At 43.4% G+C, this 18,720-nt stretch overlaps 1 protein-coding gene across 4 annotated transcripts in view; it reads left to right on the top strand.

The window, feature by feature from the left end:
- AFF3 (ALF transcription elongation factor 3) overlaps positions 1-18,720 on the top strand; it is a 549,655-nt gene that overhangs the window by 115,081 nt on the left and 415,854 nt on the right. For 2 of the 4 annotated variants that reach the window (XM_070429867.1, XM_070429868.1), the window contains exon 3: positions 16,585-16,659. The exons of the other annotated variants lie outside the window; for them this stretch is intronic. In XM_070429867.1, coding sequence (XP_070285968.1) covers positions 16,585-16,659 — 75 coding nt within the window. The remainder of the gene's footprint in view (positions 1-16,584; positions 16,660-18,720) is intronic. 4 annotated transcript variants of the gene reach the window in all.

Raw genomic sequence — 18,720 nt, 5'->3', positions numbered from 1 at the left:
GGATGACATGTGATACTTCATGCGTGGTGAACTTGAGTGACCTTGATGGAATGAGGGAACTTGGGCAATAATTAGATCAATGTGTTAGGTTGCTTTCTGCCGTGGTTTCCATTGTATACTCTTTTTATTGGCATTAGATCAAAATCCAGACATCTGTATTTCTTGGTGGTTATGTAAAGTGAAATTTAGGGTCACTTAGTCTCTTTGTTTGAAAGAGGAATGTTTTCTTCACTGATACTCTGGTATAAATGTGCCAGCATTATCAATCCCGCTAGAAAGTTTAGTGTTTGCAGATGAAAAAACCTCACAGAACCTTTCTGTGGACTTTCATTGTAATGGGAAAAGCTGGTGATAATGATTTTTTTCTGAATTCTGAAAAAAAAAAGATTGGTGTATTTGAACACTGAAGATAGACAAAATCTGATCAACTTTGTGTCAGTTTAATTTTAATTTCTACATTTTTTGCATATAAGTTTATATTTATGTTAATTATATTGTTATACATGTATGTTAATTTTATTATGTGTATATTTCCTATGTAGTGCCATTTTATATTTCCATTTCATCTTACGTTATTTTACAATGTACTTATTTATATGTTCCAATAAAATCACTGTTTCTAAATGTGTTTTCTGATTGACAAGTTGAACAAAGAAATTGATTTTCTTTGACATAAAACTAAGCATAGAGTCACACAAGAAAGCCTTTGGAAACCCAATAGAGCAATCCCTCTGTCAGCGCTAATATTTCAGTTTTTCAAGCTGCTTCATGACTAGAGTGATACCTAATCTTCCAGGGAGCTTTGGGGTATTGATTTGCCAGTCTAAAGTATCAGGTTACTGATTCACTTCTTATCAAGAATTAAATCAAAATAATTCTGTGCTCTGTACAATAGATATCATGAGAATTCTCCTGTATAATTTACATGCTGCAGTGTAGCAAGGCTAAATGTTGAAGAATCATGACTTCAGATAAAGATTGATATTATTACTACATAATTTTATTATATAGTAAATCTTAATTTGATTTACACAAAAAGCTGTTGCAGAGGTTCTTAAAAAGTTTAGGGGCACATTGTATTATAACGATTTGCATTTCTTTTTATTAATCCTGATGAATTCTTGGGCTGTATGGCTTTTATTGTCCAATAAAAATCATGAATGGGAAGTACTGACTGGCTTACAAAATGTAGATCTTTTTGCAAATCAGAATTGATAATCATTCAAAACTGATATTAGAAATAAAAATTCTGTATTGTTTCCTCTTCTCAAAATTAAGATATGAAGTTATACTTAGGTATTCTGTGTTTCATATAAAAGTCAAACAGTATTTTTACATATTTTAAATTTATTTTCAGAATTTGCCATCTGGTAAATGTCTTGAGTTAATTTCAGAGAGCTGTAAGTAACTCAGATGTTTCATACAGAAGTAACGATTCATATATCCCATATTTGTGTGGATGAGTATTTATGCAATAACCTTGTTGTAGCTCAGATATTTAAAATAAATCCAGAGTTAATCTTTAATTTTTTTCTTCAAAACCCTCCTCCTACTCCAAGGCCATGACATTTTTAGGGCCATATAATTACTTTTAAATAATGAAGATTTGTTTCTTGCTCATGCTACATTTTCATAATGTGTCAATGGGCATGGGAGCTCTTTGGAACATTGATTCCACTCAGGGACCCAGGTGAAGGGAAAGCCCATCTTCAGGCTCCACATTTGGCTGGCGAAGAAATATGGTTATGGCATATTCAAAGGCATGCATGCTTGTCCCCAGAGTAGCTCCCAACAATTGTGTGTGGAATTCTGTGCAAATTGGCAAGCTGATTCAAAAATTACATATGAAAAATAGAGTCAAGAATACCAACACAATAATGAAAAATAGTAAGGTTGTAGGACTTAGTCTACTAGATATGAGGAGTTTGTTGTAAAGCTGTAGTAATTAAGACAGGCAGTTTTGGCACAGGGATAGGAAAATAGACAAATGGAATTGAAAAGAGAGTCCAGGAACAGAACCACACTGGGGAAAATAATGGGAAAACCACACTTCTTAACTAATAGTTCCAGGTCATTTGGCTTACCATGTGGGAAAAAAGTAAACTGATTTCTATGTTACATCAACGTTAATTTCTGGGTTTCTTTTTCTTTTTTTCAACTGAAATTGGTTTCATGCTTAGTGTGAATAGTGGTGAAGTTTTATTTATTGGGTTGTTCAGATCATTGATGGAAGGAACATGGATCATTGGTCAGGTTTTAACAGAATGTTGCCAGAATCTCAGAAATATCTTTGGGCATCCTTTCATACATGTTCCTTTCTCTTTTCATCCTGAATCATCCTGGATGAGAGAATCATCCTGAATTCCAGCGCTCTGGTTTTGTGTTTTCTTGATTTTTGTATCTTATACAGATAGAATTATGTAGTATTCTTCTCAGTATTGCTGCTTTCATTCAATATTATATTTGTGAAATTTACTTACGTTGCTGCAGGACCTGTAGTTCTCAAGAAGTGTAGAGTGATGCTGCATGTCCCTAAAGGTGGAGGACCCAATGAATTAATTATTTGGAGTTACTCTGCCTGGGAGAGTTATCTGGTCTCCCCCATTTATTTATTTAATAATTTCCTTATATCAGTATGGACTTATTTGTATTTCTTCTATACTTTGGCTTATAATCCAGTACTACTTTATTTATTTTGTTGCTCAAAGGTCTCCATTTTGGCCATTGGAAGTTTTTTCAGTTGGCTCCTGTCTCCCTTTGACATACCACACCCATCATTGTGGCAGTGCTGTGTTTGTTGTATTGTGCTTTGGGCAGATTCCTAGGATGAAATTAGCAAGGTAAAAGAGCCTTTTTAAAGGTTCCCAGTATGTATTATAAAATGCAAAATTCTTCTGAGGAACTTTGTTCTGATCTGTGCTCTTTCCAGACATGTCACCCAACTCTTACCAGAATTGAATAATATTTTCCCAACTCATTAAAAAAATATTTTCCAGTTGGGTAGATTACAATGGTTTCACATTTATTTGGTTTGCATTTCTTTAATTATTAGCAAGGCTGTGCAGTTTTCACATATTTATTATTATTTCTTTGGTGAACTTATATGCCTGATAAAATATTGACATGGATAGGAAATAGCACATCAAAGTTACAGAATACCAACATTTTCATAGTATGAGGAGATGCACAGCCTTTAATGATTAAGAAAATATAATATGCTTAATAATAAGAAATGATTTTTAATTTTATTTATTGATTTGAGAGAGAGAGAGAGAGGAAATGAGAGGGAGAAAGAGAAAAAGAGAGAGGGGGGAAGAGTGAGAGGGACATGAATCTGTTGTTCCACTTACTTATGTATTCATTGGTGATTCTTGTATGGGCCCTGACCAGGGATTGAACCCGAAACCTTGTTGTATGAAGATGACGCTCTAACCAACTGAGCTACCCGGCCAGGGCTGGTTTTGAATTTACTTGCTCTGTAATACTTACAGATACTTGTCAGAGAGAACTGCTTAAAATATAAATATTTGAAACAAAGAAAATAAACATTATAATCTGAAGAACAATTTTTTAATAACAAATTTCAATTTTAGTTACTAACTTGAAAAGAAATAATACACATAATCAGTAGTATTCTCAAACAGCAACCAAGGTTTGACTAGATGAGAGAAGAGAGTTTCACCCAAAATCCCGAAAGCATTCTGATGAAATTAAAAGGTAGGAGAGATCTGGGTGAGGGGGTGGACAAGGCAGTGGGATGGACAGTTAATAAACTGTAGCCAGGAGAGTAGAGTTCAGAGTTTCTGGAGGGCCTTGGGGGTTCAGTCACCCTTCCTGTGATAAACTACTATCCTGCTATAAATGGAAATTCCCAGATGCCTCTATCCCCAGGTTCATAGTCTTAAGGTTCTCAATCTCTTGGAAGAAGCAGATAAGCTGAGTTCATCAAGAGAAGTTCCCGGACCTGGTATCAGATGGCCTGGTGTCTTCTGAGTTACCCTTGGGAATCATGGAGAGGATTCGCCTGAAACCAGGATTATGTCACAGTGGATGCAATTGGATGCTGTCAGGGTGAATGTGGTGCTTCTTTTCCTGCCTAAAGACAGTGGAACCGCTGAGATATTGAGAAGGTCCTTGCTCAGTGGAGTTTGGTTGGATTACAGACTAAGGTTAGGTTTGTGGAGAGATTACTTTGTCCTTGGGGCGTGGAACTGAGGAGATAGGAGGGTAGGGGAGTGGAGGAAATGGGCCTGGCTTGGCAGGAGAGCCAGGGTCCTGGATCAGTGCAGCACGTAATACTGTGCCCTGTTTACTAATCATTGCCTTTCGTTTTGTATGCTTATAGGTGGCTCAGAAGGGGAAGAACAATTTAAGACTTTACACTGTCAATATTTTAAAAATCAATGCTTTTTATTAAAAAAAAGTATTTGTAAAAACATCCAAGCAAGACAGATAATATAAATTTCTTACAAACCCTGCCACTCCATCATGTACCTCAGGGACAACTATTTTAAAACTTTCATGTATCTATAACAGCATTTTCAACCACTATGCCGCAAGAAATTTTAAAGCATGCGATACCTGACTCTTTAGTCAGGGCACTGACCTCCTTTCTCTTAGATTGTCAAATAAACAAATGACTACAGCCAACACAACGGTAGCTGTCTGTGTGAATGAATCAAAATTATACCCATTGTTTTTTTGTAAGTTTGGCAAAAAATATGTATTATTTTTTGTTGTGCCACAGAATTTTAGCAAATCGTTTATGTGTTCAGGAGATGAAAAAGGTTGAAAATCGCTGATCTATAAACATACGTGCTTTTACATAAAAGAGATGACATCACCCATGCTCTTCCATAGCTCCCACTTTTCACCTAATCTCCATGTGTTGGATGGTCTCTGTGCCCATAGACATAGCTCCCCTCCAGCCAAGGCTGCGTGGTCTTGCATGTAAAGTACTGCAATTTGTTAACCAGTCTTCTGAGTATGATATTTGATTGGTTTTACATTTGTTTGTGTTTTGCAATTAAATAATAATACAGTACTAGCAAAATCCTAAATATGAATGGCATTTTCTCATATAAGAAATGCATGGGTCAGAGTCAGCTTTTAAGGACAGCTCACTCAGGCCACCTATCTGAGATGTGGTAGGATTGGTATTTCTTTCTGCGTTGTGAGTAGTCACCTTTAATTTAGGTTATTAATAATGTTTTGCCTTGGCAGAGCACTTTGACTTTTTCAGACTTCCGTGTTCACGACAGTACTTGCTTTTTACCAACCACTGATCAGTGTTTGGATTGGTTTTATAACCCTGCTTGAGATGAGGGCCTGAGGCAAGGAGTGGCTTCTAATTTTTCTGTGTCTGGACCTTACCTGGGTCTCCCTATTCCTGGCCTAATATTAGCATTTGTGAAGGTCCTTGGAAGTTGTAGGCCCAGTGCTAGGACGTATTCCTCTTGTCCAGTGGTAAGATTTGCTCTGTCTTCCCTCTTCTGTAGTTCCAAGTTGACCCTGAATCATTTGCTTCGTATTCAGGAAAGCTTCAAATTCAGTGATTATCTAGTAGTTTCCCACTGAGATATGACAGTATCTTCTATTAACTTTTAATTGCAAAAGGACAGTGTGACCACTTTCATTTCTCTTTGTGCAAATCATTAAAAAATCATTTGGTAAAATAATTTATCAGCTCCTTGAGACTGCTTCTCCCAGAATGTACCTGGAAGGCTTTATGTATCATCAGAGTGTGGGCTTTTCTGTCCTGAAGACACCAGACACATCCGCTCACAGTATTGCTTATTCCTACGGGCTCTTTTGTGAAAAGAGGGTTGGTGTTTTATGCATCCACCCACCCATCTATTCGTTCAGCAAATGGTAACTGGGTACCTGCTGTGAGCCAGGCGTTGTTCTCAGCTAATTCTGAGAGTGTGGGCTCTAAAGTCCAATGGAGGGGAAGACACCTATGGGCCCAGAAAGCTGGGAAATCAAGATAGAAGCACACACAATGGAATCCTCCTGCTAACTCAGCAGAAGGCTAATTGATAAGAACCTGCAGAAATCAAAGACGAGGAGAGAAGCGAGATGTCACCCATCTCTGCCTATGTAATGTGACACTAACTGCTCAACCCGACCAATCCTACATTATCTAAGTGTTCGTTCTGTGCACAGCATTTTGAGAAAAAAGAGCTTTCTTCATAGGCTTTTTTCATATTAATAAATTTATCTTAATGTCCCAGAGCTGCCTATCTGGCCTGTGACATCGGATTTACTCTGTTGTAAATGAGTGTACATGGGAGACATAAAAGAGTAAGGGGTAGGGGGCGAGAGGAAAGGAGAAGGGGAGGAGGCGGCAAAGGCATTTTTAGGTAACATGAGGCAAGTACGTTGTCAGAGTGAACTTAAGGAGTGTCGTCTTGATAACATTTCTTAAAGAATTGTGGTAATTGTCATCATGTGTCGGTAACCTTATACGATACAATAGAACATTTCTAATGTTCTGGGGATCAATGTTTTTATGATAGATTCCATGTCTAATTAAAATTGGGACTTGTGAGTGATTCATCAGCAATAGGAACACCTGTTGGTGTTCTGACACTGTGTTACATGGAGATTTAGAATCAATCATCTTCAGTGTCAGTAGCGCAGAATGAATTATAGAACTATAGAGTTCAAATAATTCATAATTCTTAACATCTCCCTCCAAGTCAAGCTTCATTGACTACAGAGTTGTCACCGGGGGTAGTCAGAGAAATGTCCTCGAGAGTCTCTGTTGATGCAGGGGCCGTGCACATCTTTTTTATGTCTAACTGCCACTTTATATATAGTGTTTGTTTAATAATTTTTATTTAAATGTACTATTTTAATAGTGATTTTTTTAATACTCAGAAATTCCTTGAAATTTAAAATTCTGATTCTAGTAGTTGTTGTTTAGACAAGTCGTTTACATTTTCTAAGAGTCACTTTTGCATTGATAAAAGAGCCTTTGTCTGTAAAAGGAGCATGAGAATATTTATGGCAGAGAGATTTTATTTCTTTTTTTAAATCTTCACCAGAGGATATGTTTTTATTGACTGAGAGAGAGAGAGAGAGAGAGAGAGAGAGAGAGAGAGAGAGAGAGAAACATTGATGTGAGAGAGAAACATCAATTGGTTGCCTCCCCTAAGCACCCCTACCAGGGATTGAACCTGCAACCTAGGTAGACCGGGAATCGAACCTGCAACTGAGCTGCCAAACTAGGGCTCATTTCATTTTTATATTTACATGTTCACTTATTAAAATTTCATGTTTTGCATAAATAAGGGCTGTATAACAGGTTTATTGAGAAGCATACTTAAGATAACAAAAAAATTTTTCTTAAAAACTCTCCAGCACCAGAAATCTTAACCATAAAAGACATAGTAAGATCCAGGATCAAATGGATTTTTTATTCTGTTTGCTCAAATTTTGGCAATGTGTATTGGCTAATTTTGAAAAGGAAGGAGAAAACAATTAGACACTTAGTTAGCATGTATTATTTTTCAGTGCCCAGTATGTGCCAGGCAGTGTCTTAGGTGCTGGGAATATAGTTGTATAGAAAGTAGACCTAGGCCCCCTTCTTGTGGAACTAGGTGTTTAGCGAAGGGTTCAGATAACTGGTATAAGAAATGTGATGATGGGGAGAATGTAGGCTTCTGTGTGGTACATATGCAGGCCCCCTTGAAAGGACCGGGTCTGTTGATTAAGTCAGGAACGTTCCTGACGGGGAAGCATCACAAGCTTCCCCATCCTTATGGCATAAATCCCTCCATAAGGACGGCACCCGAAGGCAAGGAAAGAATGATGTCACCAGGAAGATTGTCACATGAGAAGAGACCAGGCATAGACATGAGGTCTTGCACAGAACCCCGAGTGGCAACGACGTCTAAAGGAGCAGCCTAGGAGAGAAACGTAGGGCATGGGAGGCAGGAGGCCAGCCCGGAGCATGCAGCCGGGAGCCTGGGGGGAGGAAAGCCTCTCAGACGGAAACGTCAGCCTTGTGAGAGGCTGGGCAGTGGGAGCCTCCACCGATTGCCCAGCGAGGAAGTGGTGACCTTGCTCCGAACAGCAGGACCGGGAAAGCCTGGTTTAGGAAACCAGGAATAGGGAGAGATGGCAAGTGTAGATGCCGGGCAGAAATCTGTGGCCGAGAGCAACAGTCAGAAAGACAGACTGTCAGGGGCCGGGGGGCGACCGTTGTTCTCTCTCTCTCTTTTTTTTAAGATAGGACGGCTTGGAAGGATTTATTTGCTGATGAGGAGAAGCTAGGTGAGACCAAGATGGTGACCAAATAGGAGAAAGTGGCATCGGCGGGAGAGGGGGGTTGGGAGAACAGAGCCAGGTGGGGCGGAGTGGGAACACAGGCGTGAAGGCCCGAGGTGGCATGCGGGCGGGAAAGGTCGGAGGAGGAGAAGTTGAGGGGGCATCTGCCCACTGGCTTCTGTTTCTCTGCCGCCGAGGAACTGAGCTCCTGGCCTCACGCCCCAGACACCCCGGTCCTGCCTCCTGGTGAGCGTAGAGGCTCCATCATCTCGGGGGGGGGGGGGGGGGGGGGGCGGTTCTGTGTGCTCTTTCAGAGAATGAGGACTTTTATTCTTATGTCCTTGCCTGCCCTCCTCTCCCACCGAGACGTCCAGCTAAGCTGACCCACTGCCCTGTTTTGAAACCTGTCATTCCCATCTTCAGATCAGGGTCTCTTCCTTCTCGGATAAAAGCATTTCTGTGATTGTCGTTTCTACTTGTGCTGCCTACATGGAAGACTTGAAAGCGTGGCCTGAGTAGACATCGGGAGGCCTTTGAGGACGTGCATATTCCTTTTTTAAAAAATAATTTCATTATAGTTACCATACAGTATTATATTAGTTTCAGGTGTACAGCAGAGTGGTTAGATATTCATATCTTATGATGAGATCATCCCAATAAGTCTAGTACCCATCTGACATCATACATAGTTATTGTAATATTACTTATTATATTCCCACTAATACTACCTTCCCATAAAGTTAGCTCTGTTTACATTCTAGCCTCGGGCTAGTTTCTGTACCTCACGGGTAAGCTAGTTAGTAAACAGATGGCAGTAGCCCGGATGGCTTCTTACTCCTCTCAGAAATCCCATTTCAGCCAGATAGTGCATTTCTCTTGGGTGGTTCTGGGAAGAAAAGAAGTTAAGGAGTTGGATACAGGAAGAGCAGGAGCCATTCTTTTTTTAAAATTTATTTTTTAAAAATATATTTTTATTGATTTCAGAGAGGAAGGGAGAGAAAGAGAGAGATAGAAACATCAATGATGAGAGAGACTCATTGATCGGTTGCCTCCTGCATGCCCCCTACTGAGGATTGAGCCCACAACCTGGGCCTCCTGGTTTATAGGTTGATGCTCAACCATTGGGCCACACCAGCCGGGCAGGAGCCATTCTTAATGGCTAGCATTCGGGGTCTTTCAGTGTCCAGGAGCCGGGCCCAACTGACTCAGCCTCCTTTGTGCCCTCTGACTTAAGGCACCACATGCAGGACTCTGGGCGTCCAGGGGGTCGTATGGAAGGGCATGTGGTTAAAACAGAGGCTGCTATAAAAAATAGAACCCTTCCTGATAATGGTTTTAAAATTCGTAGGAGCTGAAGTTTGGAAGCCGATGCTGTAAAGTGAAAATGAAATTTAACTGAGCACTGGGTGGAGGAAAAGGAATGTATTGGCTCTCACATGAAAAGCCCTGTGATTGATGCCGCTCGGTGCCGAGGGGCGGTGCTCTCTGAAGCTGTTAGTAGGGACTTTGCAGGTGGGGCTCACAGGGCCGAGTGAGCGCTCTAGTCTTCCACGGCGGTGACCGGTGACGGCACATCAGGAATTGCTCCATCCCAAGGAACTTTTACGTGGTAAAGGAAAAGGGTTCTGCTAAGAAACTCCAATGCACTTCTGCTGTTTGTACCGTAGTGTGCAAAGCCTGTTTGGGAGCTGCTTGTCATGTAGCCTGCGGCGTTCATTGACCACGGAGCGGAGCAGTTCCATCGGAGCCTGACGCTGTTCTCACGGCACCCAGACTCCTGGTCCCTGAGGAGAAGTGGCTGACCCTCGGGTGTGCCAGGTGGTCGTTTCCCTGGCCTCTGAAAACTCACCGGAGCATATTTATGAGAGAGATTTGGGAACAGCCATCATTTCCACTGAGTCGGAAAGGAAGTTGGGACTCGGTGCACGATCAGTAAAGCACTGACAAGTGTCCAGTGCCGTATGGTAGCAGCGGCTCGTCCGTGCCAGCTCTACTATAAGATGCATTTACTATGGGTTCCGTAGTCCTTAAGGAGCTCACAGGACAGAACTCAGGGACTAGGGCCTTAGTGAGCTGCTAGTGCTGACTCATTTGAATTGCTTATCCCAGTTATGTTACAGGTTTTAGAAGAATCCTTGAAGTTAATTTCTATCCACCAAGGAGGCTTAAAAATCTTAGAAGAATGAACTGAAATGGTCATGATCTGAAAATCACCACCCTCTGGCTGGTGTACTAACAAAGGACGGGGTTCCCATTGTCAAAGGCTGTCAGTGGGCCAGCCCCCCCGGGGAGCCAGTGGAGCAGAGCCTCAGAATTGGTCTCTGGTGCCAGACTGCCTGACTGACTTCAGACCCCCCCCCCCCCCCCCCCGGCGTGGCTGCCCCCTGGGTGTGGGGCTTGGACAAGTTAGCTAGCCTCAGAGCCCCTTGCTTCTTTGCTGGTAGATGGGAATGAGGTTTCTTGGGGATTCGAAGACTAGTTAGTGAAATAATGCATGAAATAAAGTGCTTTGCACAGTGGTTGCATGTGGTAATAAAGGGGAGTTGTTGTAATTAGCAAGATTTAAATGGGCCTGGTAGGTCTGGGAAGATGGCATAGATCATCCAAAGAGGCTGTTTTCCTTCAGGATGTGTGTGGGCTAAAGTGACTTTGTGACTCCCTTTGTTTCCGAGTGTCACCACGCTGTGGTGTGGGGGGGTGATCGTGGCAGACAGGTCGGCAGCCCCAAGGTGGAGCTGGACGGGCTCACAAACTGCATGAAGATCAAGTTAAGGTTGAGATGACCATTGTGGTCAGAGGCAAACAGGTGAGGTCGGACTGACCTTTTTGAGGAGTCCAATGTAGAGTAAATGTTGGGGTCACAGAGTTGATGGTGAGCAGTCGCATAGTGCTGTGGGGGACAGAGTAGAAAGACATGGAAGCTGGAATGACTTGACTCAAAAGGAAAAGCCTCGTGTCGGCCAGCGGGGCAGAGTGATGCACGTCAGCATTTCAGTGTTTGTCAGTCACTGTGGCCCTGCCTGACTCCTCAGCAGGTCCTCAACCTGCTCCATGGCCCTCATCGCCACTGCCCTCAGCACCCCACCCACCGCCACGGTCACCCTCACCCTCACCCTCACCCTCACCCTCCTCACTGCCCTCAGCACCCCATCCACCGCCATGGTCACCCTCACCCTCACCCTCACCCTCCTCACTGCCCTCAGCACCCCACCCACCGCCACAGCCACCCTCACCCTCACCCTCACCCTCCTCACTGCTCTCATCACCATCATCACCCCCCCACCACCACAGCCACCCTCACCCTCCTCACTGCTCTCACCACCACCACCACCACCACCACCACCACCACCACCACCTATCATTACCTCACAGCCACCCTCACCCTCACCCTCCTCACTGCCCTCACCACCACCACCACCACCACCTTGGGAGGATCATCGCCTCTTTTCTGAGCTCTGATTCCAGCCCATCTCTCTGCCTGACTCGCTTCTCTCACCTGCTCACTCCCTGACCACCTTCCCATCCACCAGCTCTGCCTGGAGACTGGGGAGAGAATTTGCAAGTGTAACTCAAGAGCTTTGCTTTTCTCTGACTTAAGAAAGGATGACTGATCTGTTATCAATAGCTTTATAAATAACAAGAGATGTTAATTAGTTTGACTCATTCAATTTGAAGCAGTTGCTATCCTTTCTCAGGGTCTGAGTCTCTGTAATTAACACCATCTCTGCTGCTGCTCTGAAGAGCAGAGTTTCTGGGAAGCCTCTTCCCTTCTCCACTCAGGCCCTTCTTCTTCCCGTTGCCTTGTGGCCGCCGGTCCACCCCAGGGACAGCTTCCCATGTTGTCTCGGGACCGTGAAGGCGAAGACGAAGGCCATCTCTCCCAGAAAGCAATCCTGACTCCCTGTGCCTGGCCACCTGGTGTCAACAGCCTCTGCTTAGCATGCACCCCGTCTCCCTGCTCCCCTCCCCCCACCCCTGGATGGTCATCTTCTCAGCAGCAGCAAATACTGCCCACCGCCCTCCTTGTCTCCCTGGCATCTGGCACCATGGCATTCAGGAAATGCTTTTGGACGAAAGTGAATTGTAGTTCTATTTGCTGTTTGAAGAGGGCAATGTTTTTAAACATGAAGAACATGATAACTTCTTTCCAAAATAGGTGAGAGGTGGTTCATTCTCTTCTCCGTGAGTTCCCTTGTTCCTGGATCCCAACCCTAGAGATATACCAGTAGGTAGGATAATTTTTTTAAAGGAATAAAACACTTCGATGATTCTTGTTAAGGGGTACAGTTAGCTGTGTTTACCCTTGGCAGAAAGCCTCCTTCATGGCAAATGTCGTTTGCTTCGAGCAACTGTTCAGATTCAGACGGCCGCATATGGACCGCACAGGAGGGAGGAGAGCCGTCTCTCCAGGCCAGCGGGGTCAGCTGGGTCAGCGCTGGGCTCAGCTGGAGGTGAGCCACATGAGCCCAGAGCCTTTCCATCCAGCAGGGCAGTGCGGGCAGAGGTTGGAGCAGGCTGATGAATGGCTCGGATATGGTGAAAAAGGTGCTACCATCTGCCTTGCGTTTGAATCTATAGTTCCTTCTCTGTCTGTCCTCTAGTCCAGTAGTCTGTGTTGCATGTGTGCGCTGTGGAGAGACTGGTTTTTGTCTTTTGTTTTGGGAGTATTAAAAATTACAACAGCCCAGGCTTTATTCCAGAATTCTCCTTTTAGTTCTTTCTGCATGAGGAAGAGCTTCCCTTTGCTTTGCGTGTCTTTTGTTGCTGCCATGGGGCTCATTAGCTCTATTTGTGAACATTGGGCTTGTAGACATCAAGGTGTAGCAAGTGTGGCCTCCCTTGGCTCATGGGCAGCTCCTCTTCCCTGGACAGACAGGAGGAAAGAACTGTAGATATTGCTGTTCCTTTTGCATAATATTATTTATTTATTATTGTTTAATTTATCTTTATTATTGAAAGTATTACAGATGTGCTCTTTTATCGCCCATTGACCCCCTACAACCTGCTCCCACCTCACCCCTCGCCCCCAGGCCATCATTGCACTATTATGTGTCCATGGGTTATTCATATATGCATATAAGTTCTTTGGTTGATCTCCCCCCACCCCCTTCCCTCTGTGATTCATCAGTCTCTTCCATGTTTACGCGTCTCTGGATCTATTTTATTCGTCAGTTTATTTTGTTTTTTTAGATTCTACATATAAGTGAGATCATATGATACTTTTTTTTCTCTGACTGGCTTATTTCACTTAGCATAATATTCTCCCTCCATGCTGTCTCAAAGGATATGAGATCCTTCTTTTTTCATAGCTGCATAGTAGTCATTGTATACATATACCAAGTATTTGTATCCACTCATCTGCTGATGGGCACTTGGGCTATTTCTAGGTCTTAACTATTGTAAATTGTGCTGCTATGAAGATATGGGTGCATACATTCTTTCTGATTGGTGTTTCGGGTTTCTTAGGATATATTCCTACAAGTGGGATCATTGGATCAAATGACAGTTCCACTTTTGATGTTTTGAGGAAACTCCTTACTGTTCTCCACAGTGGCTACACTAGTCTGCATTCCCACCAGCAGTGTACTAGGATTCCCTTTTCTCCACATCCTCGCCAGCACTTGTCATTTGCTGATTTGTTGATGGTAGCCATTCTGGCAGGTTGTGAGGTGGTACCTCATTGTGGTTTTGATTTGCATCTCGCTGATGATTAGTAATTTTGAGCATTTTTTCATATGTCTCTTGGCCTTCTGTATGTCCACTTGGGAGAAGTGTCTATTCAGGTTCTTTCCCCTTTTTTAATTGGATTATTTGTCTTCCTTTTGTTAAGTTGTATGAGTTCTTTATGTATTTTGGAAAATAACCCCTTATCAGATGTATCACTGGCAAATAATGTCTTCTTTATGATATCATTTTAATGATCAAACTTTTTAAAAAAATATATTTTATTGATTTTTTACAGAGAAGAAGGGTGAGGGGTTTGAGAGTTGATGAGAGAGAAACATTGATCAGCTGCCTCCTGCACACCCCCTACTGGGGATGTGCCCGCAACCAAGGTACATGCCCTTGACCGGAATCAAACCTGGAACCCTTCAGTCCGCAGGCCGATGCTCTATCCACTGAGCCAAACAGGTTAGGGCTAATGATCAAACTTTTATCCTAGTTTCTTAATCTTTAAAAAGTTAATCTAGCAATATCTATTGTCACTATCTTTCTCCAAGGGACATTGTAAGGATAATTAGGGGACAGGTAAGGGAAGTATTTTGAACTCAGTGGAAGGGAGAAGCCATTAGGCTCCAAGTTATTACTGTTATTTAGTTCCATACTGTTACCATATGGTCAAGACTACATTAATGTTGGAAATGACGATAAGATCACGTTTGAACATCTATTCCTACTTAACTGGCACAGTTGACTTTTGCCTGAGTCCTGCAGCATACTTCGATATGTAGATTAAAACAAATCAATTGAAATGACCAGGAAGTTTTTACTACATTTTTATTGTTCATTTTTTAATTCTAAAAATAAGTGTTTTTTTGAAAGGAGTTTATTAAAAAGCTTCGTTTTCTGGAATGTTATACATCTGCAATAAATAATAAATAACATTGTAGCAGTTGGCTGCCTCCACTTTCATGCAAAATGAATGAATACATTTGGTGACATACATTTGAAGAGTGTAGTTCCTGTAATTTTCACAGAAATCAGGAACAACTTTACAGACGATGGAAATTTTACCGTCTGCTAGTAACAAAGAAACGCAGCGCGTAACACGAGGCTCTGACTGAGTCTAGCGTGTACAGTGGCGTGCCAGGACTCAGAATTCGCCGTAGCTTCAGTCTGCAGTGAGGCTGGCCTGTCAGCCTGTCAAGGGAAAGGTTCGCTAAGGGAAATAAGCCCGTTCAGAGGCAGACAAATACTGTATGATCTCGCTTGTATGTGGAATCTAATGAACAAAATAAGCTGCTGAGCAACAACAAAAATAAAGCAAATGGCGTGGTCCTCACATTGTGTGAACCCAGAGGAGGGAAGAGGGCTGAGTGTTAACGGCAACGGATCAAAAGAAAGGCATCCTCTAGGACTACGGACGCCTGCACAGATTTCACCTGTAATTAGTGGGTCCGTGGACTTGCTGTCGAGAAGATACTGTCTTTTTTAGTCAAAATGTTTAGTATTGGAAGAAGAGATCGAAGTTCGGATGCTGAGGGAGAGGTGGGGATGGCAAGTCCAGGCTTCCATTTACAACGACATTTGCTTTAAGCAGGTGGCATTACAGCTGCCTAGGCTGACACGGCACGTGGGGGTGCGGTTCTAGTGAAAGATAAGGGTGGGTGCTTGGGAAGAGCTGAATGCTCGGTGGAGACCACAGGGCTGCTTACTAAGGGAGGAGATGAGATACCACTGGAGAGGGAGGCGTTGAGGAAGAGTTGCCCCTCTTCTTGGGGGATGATTTTAGCCATTTGGTTTTCATCTGATGGTGTGGAGGGTACTGCAAGACACCGCATTGTGGTGGTCCCATAAAAAATGGTCCGTGCAGCCCTGGCCGGGCGGCTCAGTTGGTTGGATTGTCATCCCATGCACCCAAAAAGATTGCAGGTTCAATCCCTGGTCAGGGTACATACAAGAAGACAGCCAATCGATGTTTCTCTTTTCGGTATTTCTCTCCCTCTCTATCCTCCCCCCTCCCCCACCACCACTCTTGCCTAAGAATCAGTCCTGGGGTGAGGATCTTGTAAAAATTAAGAAAAAGAAAAAAGATGGCCAGTGCATTTCTGTTGGTATATTATGTGCAGGTGGTCCTGAGGGTGTCCAGTCCTTTTTAGTATTAGAAGGCATAGGCTGGGTATACAGGCAGGACCCCATCAGAGGCTTTAGCTAGCAGTGATCTGCACCCTGGGGTGCTTTGGGTGACCTTCAAGCTTAATGGGGTTGGGGAGTGAGGCAAATCTTGTTAAGGAGGAGCAGCGTCCTCTTCACCGCTCACTTCATGTTGGGAAGCGATCATTTCCCCTGACCCTAGAGATGCAGTGAGTCTGGTATCTGCCTAATTGATTTTGGCTTTTATCCTGATGCCTTCGTCTTGAGCATGTAAGCCAGGTCGCTAATAGGTGGGGTTAATCAATTTGTTTTCATTGCTACACTCCCTCCCTTTTCTTATAACGCCTCCTTTTTGGGCTCCCTTGGCACCCTGATGTCCTTGTGCCCTCTACTTGGCCCTTGGGGGCAAAAAGCAGACCAGCTCACACACGCTAAGATACAAGGGCTGGTCAGGTTTAAATGTTTTCCCTTCTGTGGTGTCTGCGTTTCTTACAGGGGTGAAGACATCTTAAACCAGAGGAGTGACTCTCTAGTCGTGGAATTTCAGTCGTCAACCAGCCGATGCAGGAGGTATTATTTTGGGCATGGGGGCCTTCTCGGGAGCCCCAAATCATCCTAAATGACCGCCTGCCTGCTCCGTGTCTCCTATGGTCATATCATACATCACACCAGTCTTATATATTTGGTGGGCTTGGCCTGGCTGAGGACAGCAAGCATATTTGTGGGGGTCTGTGTGCATGGAGGTCAGCACAGTAGGGGCCTCCCAGGTGTCTGTAGGCACTGACCAGGGAGGAAGGTGATGCATGCAATGCACGCTTTTTGTTTCTTACTGCAAATGCTGGTTTTGGTCCAAAAGGTAGTGAGTTCAGAGTGAAACTGAAATTCTGTTGGCTAAAGCCCACATCGTGTCCATCCATAGCATGAGTCATGTGTCCTTAGAGAAATCTCCATTTGAAATTGTGAAAGCCGGGGTTTCACGTTGTGCCTATCCATGGCAGGGCATGACCGTGCTATCCTCTCCTTTGAACGGGAAACCTGGTTCTGTGAGAGTGTCATCGTCATCTTGTGCCTCCCTATGCCATTCAGTGCCACCAGGGCCACCCCAGAGAGTGCTTGGTGATGGATGTAGGCGCTGTGGGCCCCTCAGGTGGTCAGGCTGTGGCTGCAGTCTCTCTTTGTATGAAGGTCACTGGTTGGACTCCCAAATCTAATAACTTTGGGTAAATTATTAAGGATGAATTAAAATGCGAATGGGCTACATGTTCTGTGTGTGTGTGTGTGTGTGTGTGTGTGTGTGTTTAACATCCCTCACTCTTACATGTAAATGCAGGGCTCTAGGTGCTCTCACAGCCTTGCCCAGAGCATTTCTAGCATCACCATGGAGACAGCGAATTTAAAGTATATTCTGGCCACATGGGCAGAGCTAGGAGGATAAGCAATATATATTTTATGATTATTTTATTTGTGCCCTCTACAGCTACATAACACAAATATTCTCTCTTTTACTCAAGTTAACAGTTTAACTAAAGAATTGGTTATCCTTACTGTTTTCATAAACTTCTTTGGACCCATAGACCCTTTCATTATTAATAGTTATTAACAGTATTTGCTGGCTATACATTGGACTGTGGCACCGAAAGCCATTGCGAAGCCCTCTTTATAGACTGTCTTCATGTTTAAACATGTACCCCACACCGTGAAACACCCCTGCTCTATAATGAAGATGGGGTGGGGGGTAGGAAGAGAGACGAAGCCTGTGTATTTTGTCATCACATAATTGATTAGGGCAGACCCACGGTCAGTAGGTACTTGTCCTGCTCCAGCTTGAGCATCTGCCCGCACTGGACCAAGCGGGAGCTCTAAGGAAAACGATGGCAAGGTCACTTAAGCGAAGTGCTTCTGCGAGGAAACGAAGACGGTGCTCATTTTGAGGGACACACAGGTTCCTTACAACCCGTAGTGTGAGCTCTGTGCCTACCCTAGGCCAGACTTCTTCATCTGGTGAGCTGAAAAAAACAAGCGTGTTGCCTCCTTTCACTACACGGGTCCCTTCCTCATTATTAGTTACATTAGGCCCTTTCTTTTCTCCCCAATAGGGGGAAGGAACACTATTTCTTTCTCAGTCCTCCCAGTTAGCTGGTGTCTGGTCACTTCATAATTGCATTTTAGGAGAAGAGATATTAATTTTCTTCAACAAAAGGCCGGGTTCCTTGATGACACGCCATAATTCAATTTCCGCTCTCTCCCTTCGTTGCCCGTATCCCTTCCTCCTGGCACATTTTTCATAGTTAGGAGGAGTGATAGTGTCAAATATATCAAAAGGAAGAATTGATTCAGTCCTAGTTTGACGACTTGACTGATTAACAGAGATCAGAAGAAGGCTCGTAACTGTGAAAGCCACTGCAGCATGGAGTTTAACAGCTCTTTAGGGAGCCAGTTAATGAAAGAATCACTACAGAAACACAGCCATGCAAAAAAAAAAAAAGAAAGGAAAATACAGGAGCATGCCCACATAACACTCGGGGACCATGTCATAGGAGGAAATGTGCTCGTGATTTCTATTTACACATTGCAGTAATTACCGTCTGCCTTAAGATTACTCTCAGCCTTCTCCTGTCAAAGTTGCTTAGA

This window comes from Myotis yumanensis, unplaced genomic scaffold, assembly GCF_028538775.1.
Source record: "Myotis yumanensis isolate MYYU_CA2020_CCGP unplaced genomic scaffold, mMyoYum1.0.hap1 SCAF_11, whole genome shotgun sequence".
Classification (NCBI taxonomy): domain Eukaryota; kingdom Metazoa; phylum Chordata; class Mammalia; order Chiroptera; family Vespertilionidae; genus Myotis; species Myotis yumanensis.
This window is presented reverse-complemented; position numbering and strand designations above follow the sequence as displayed.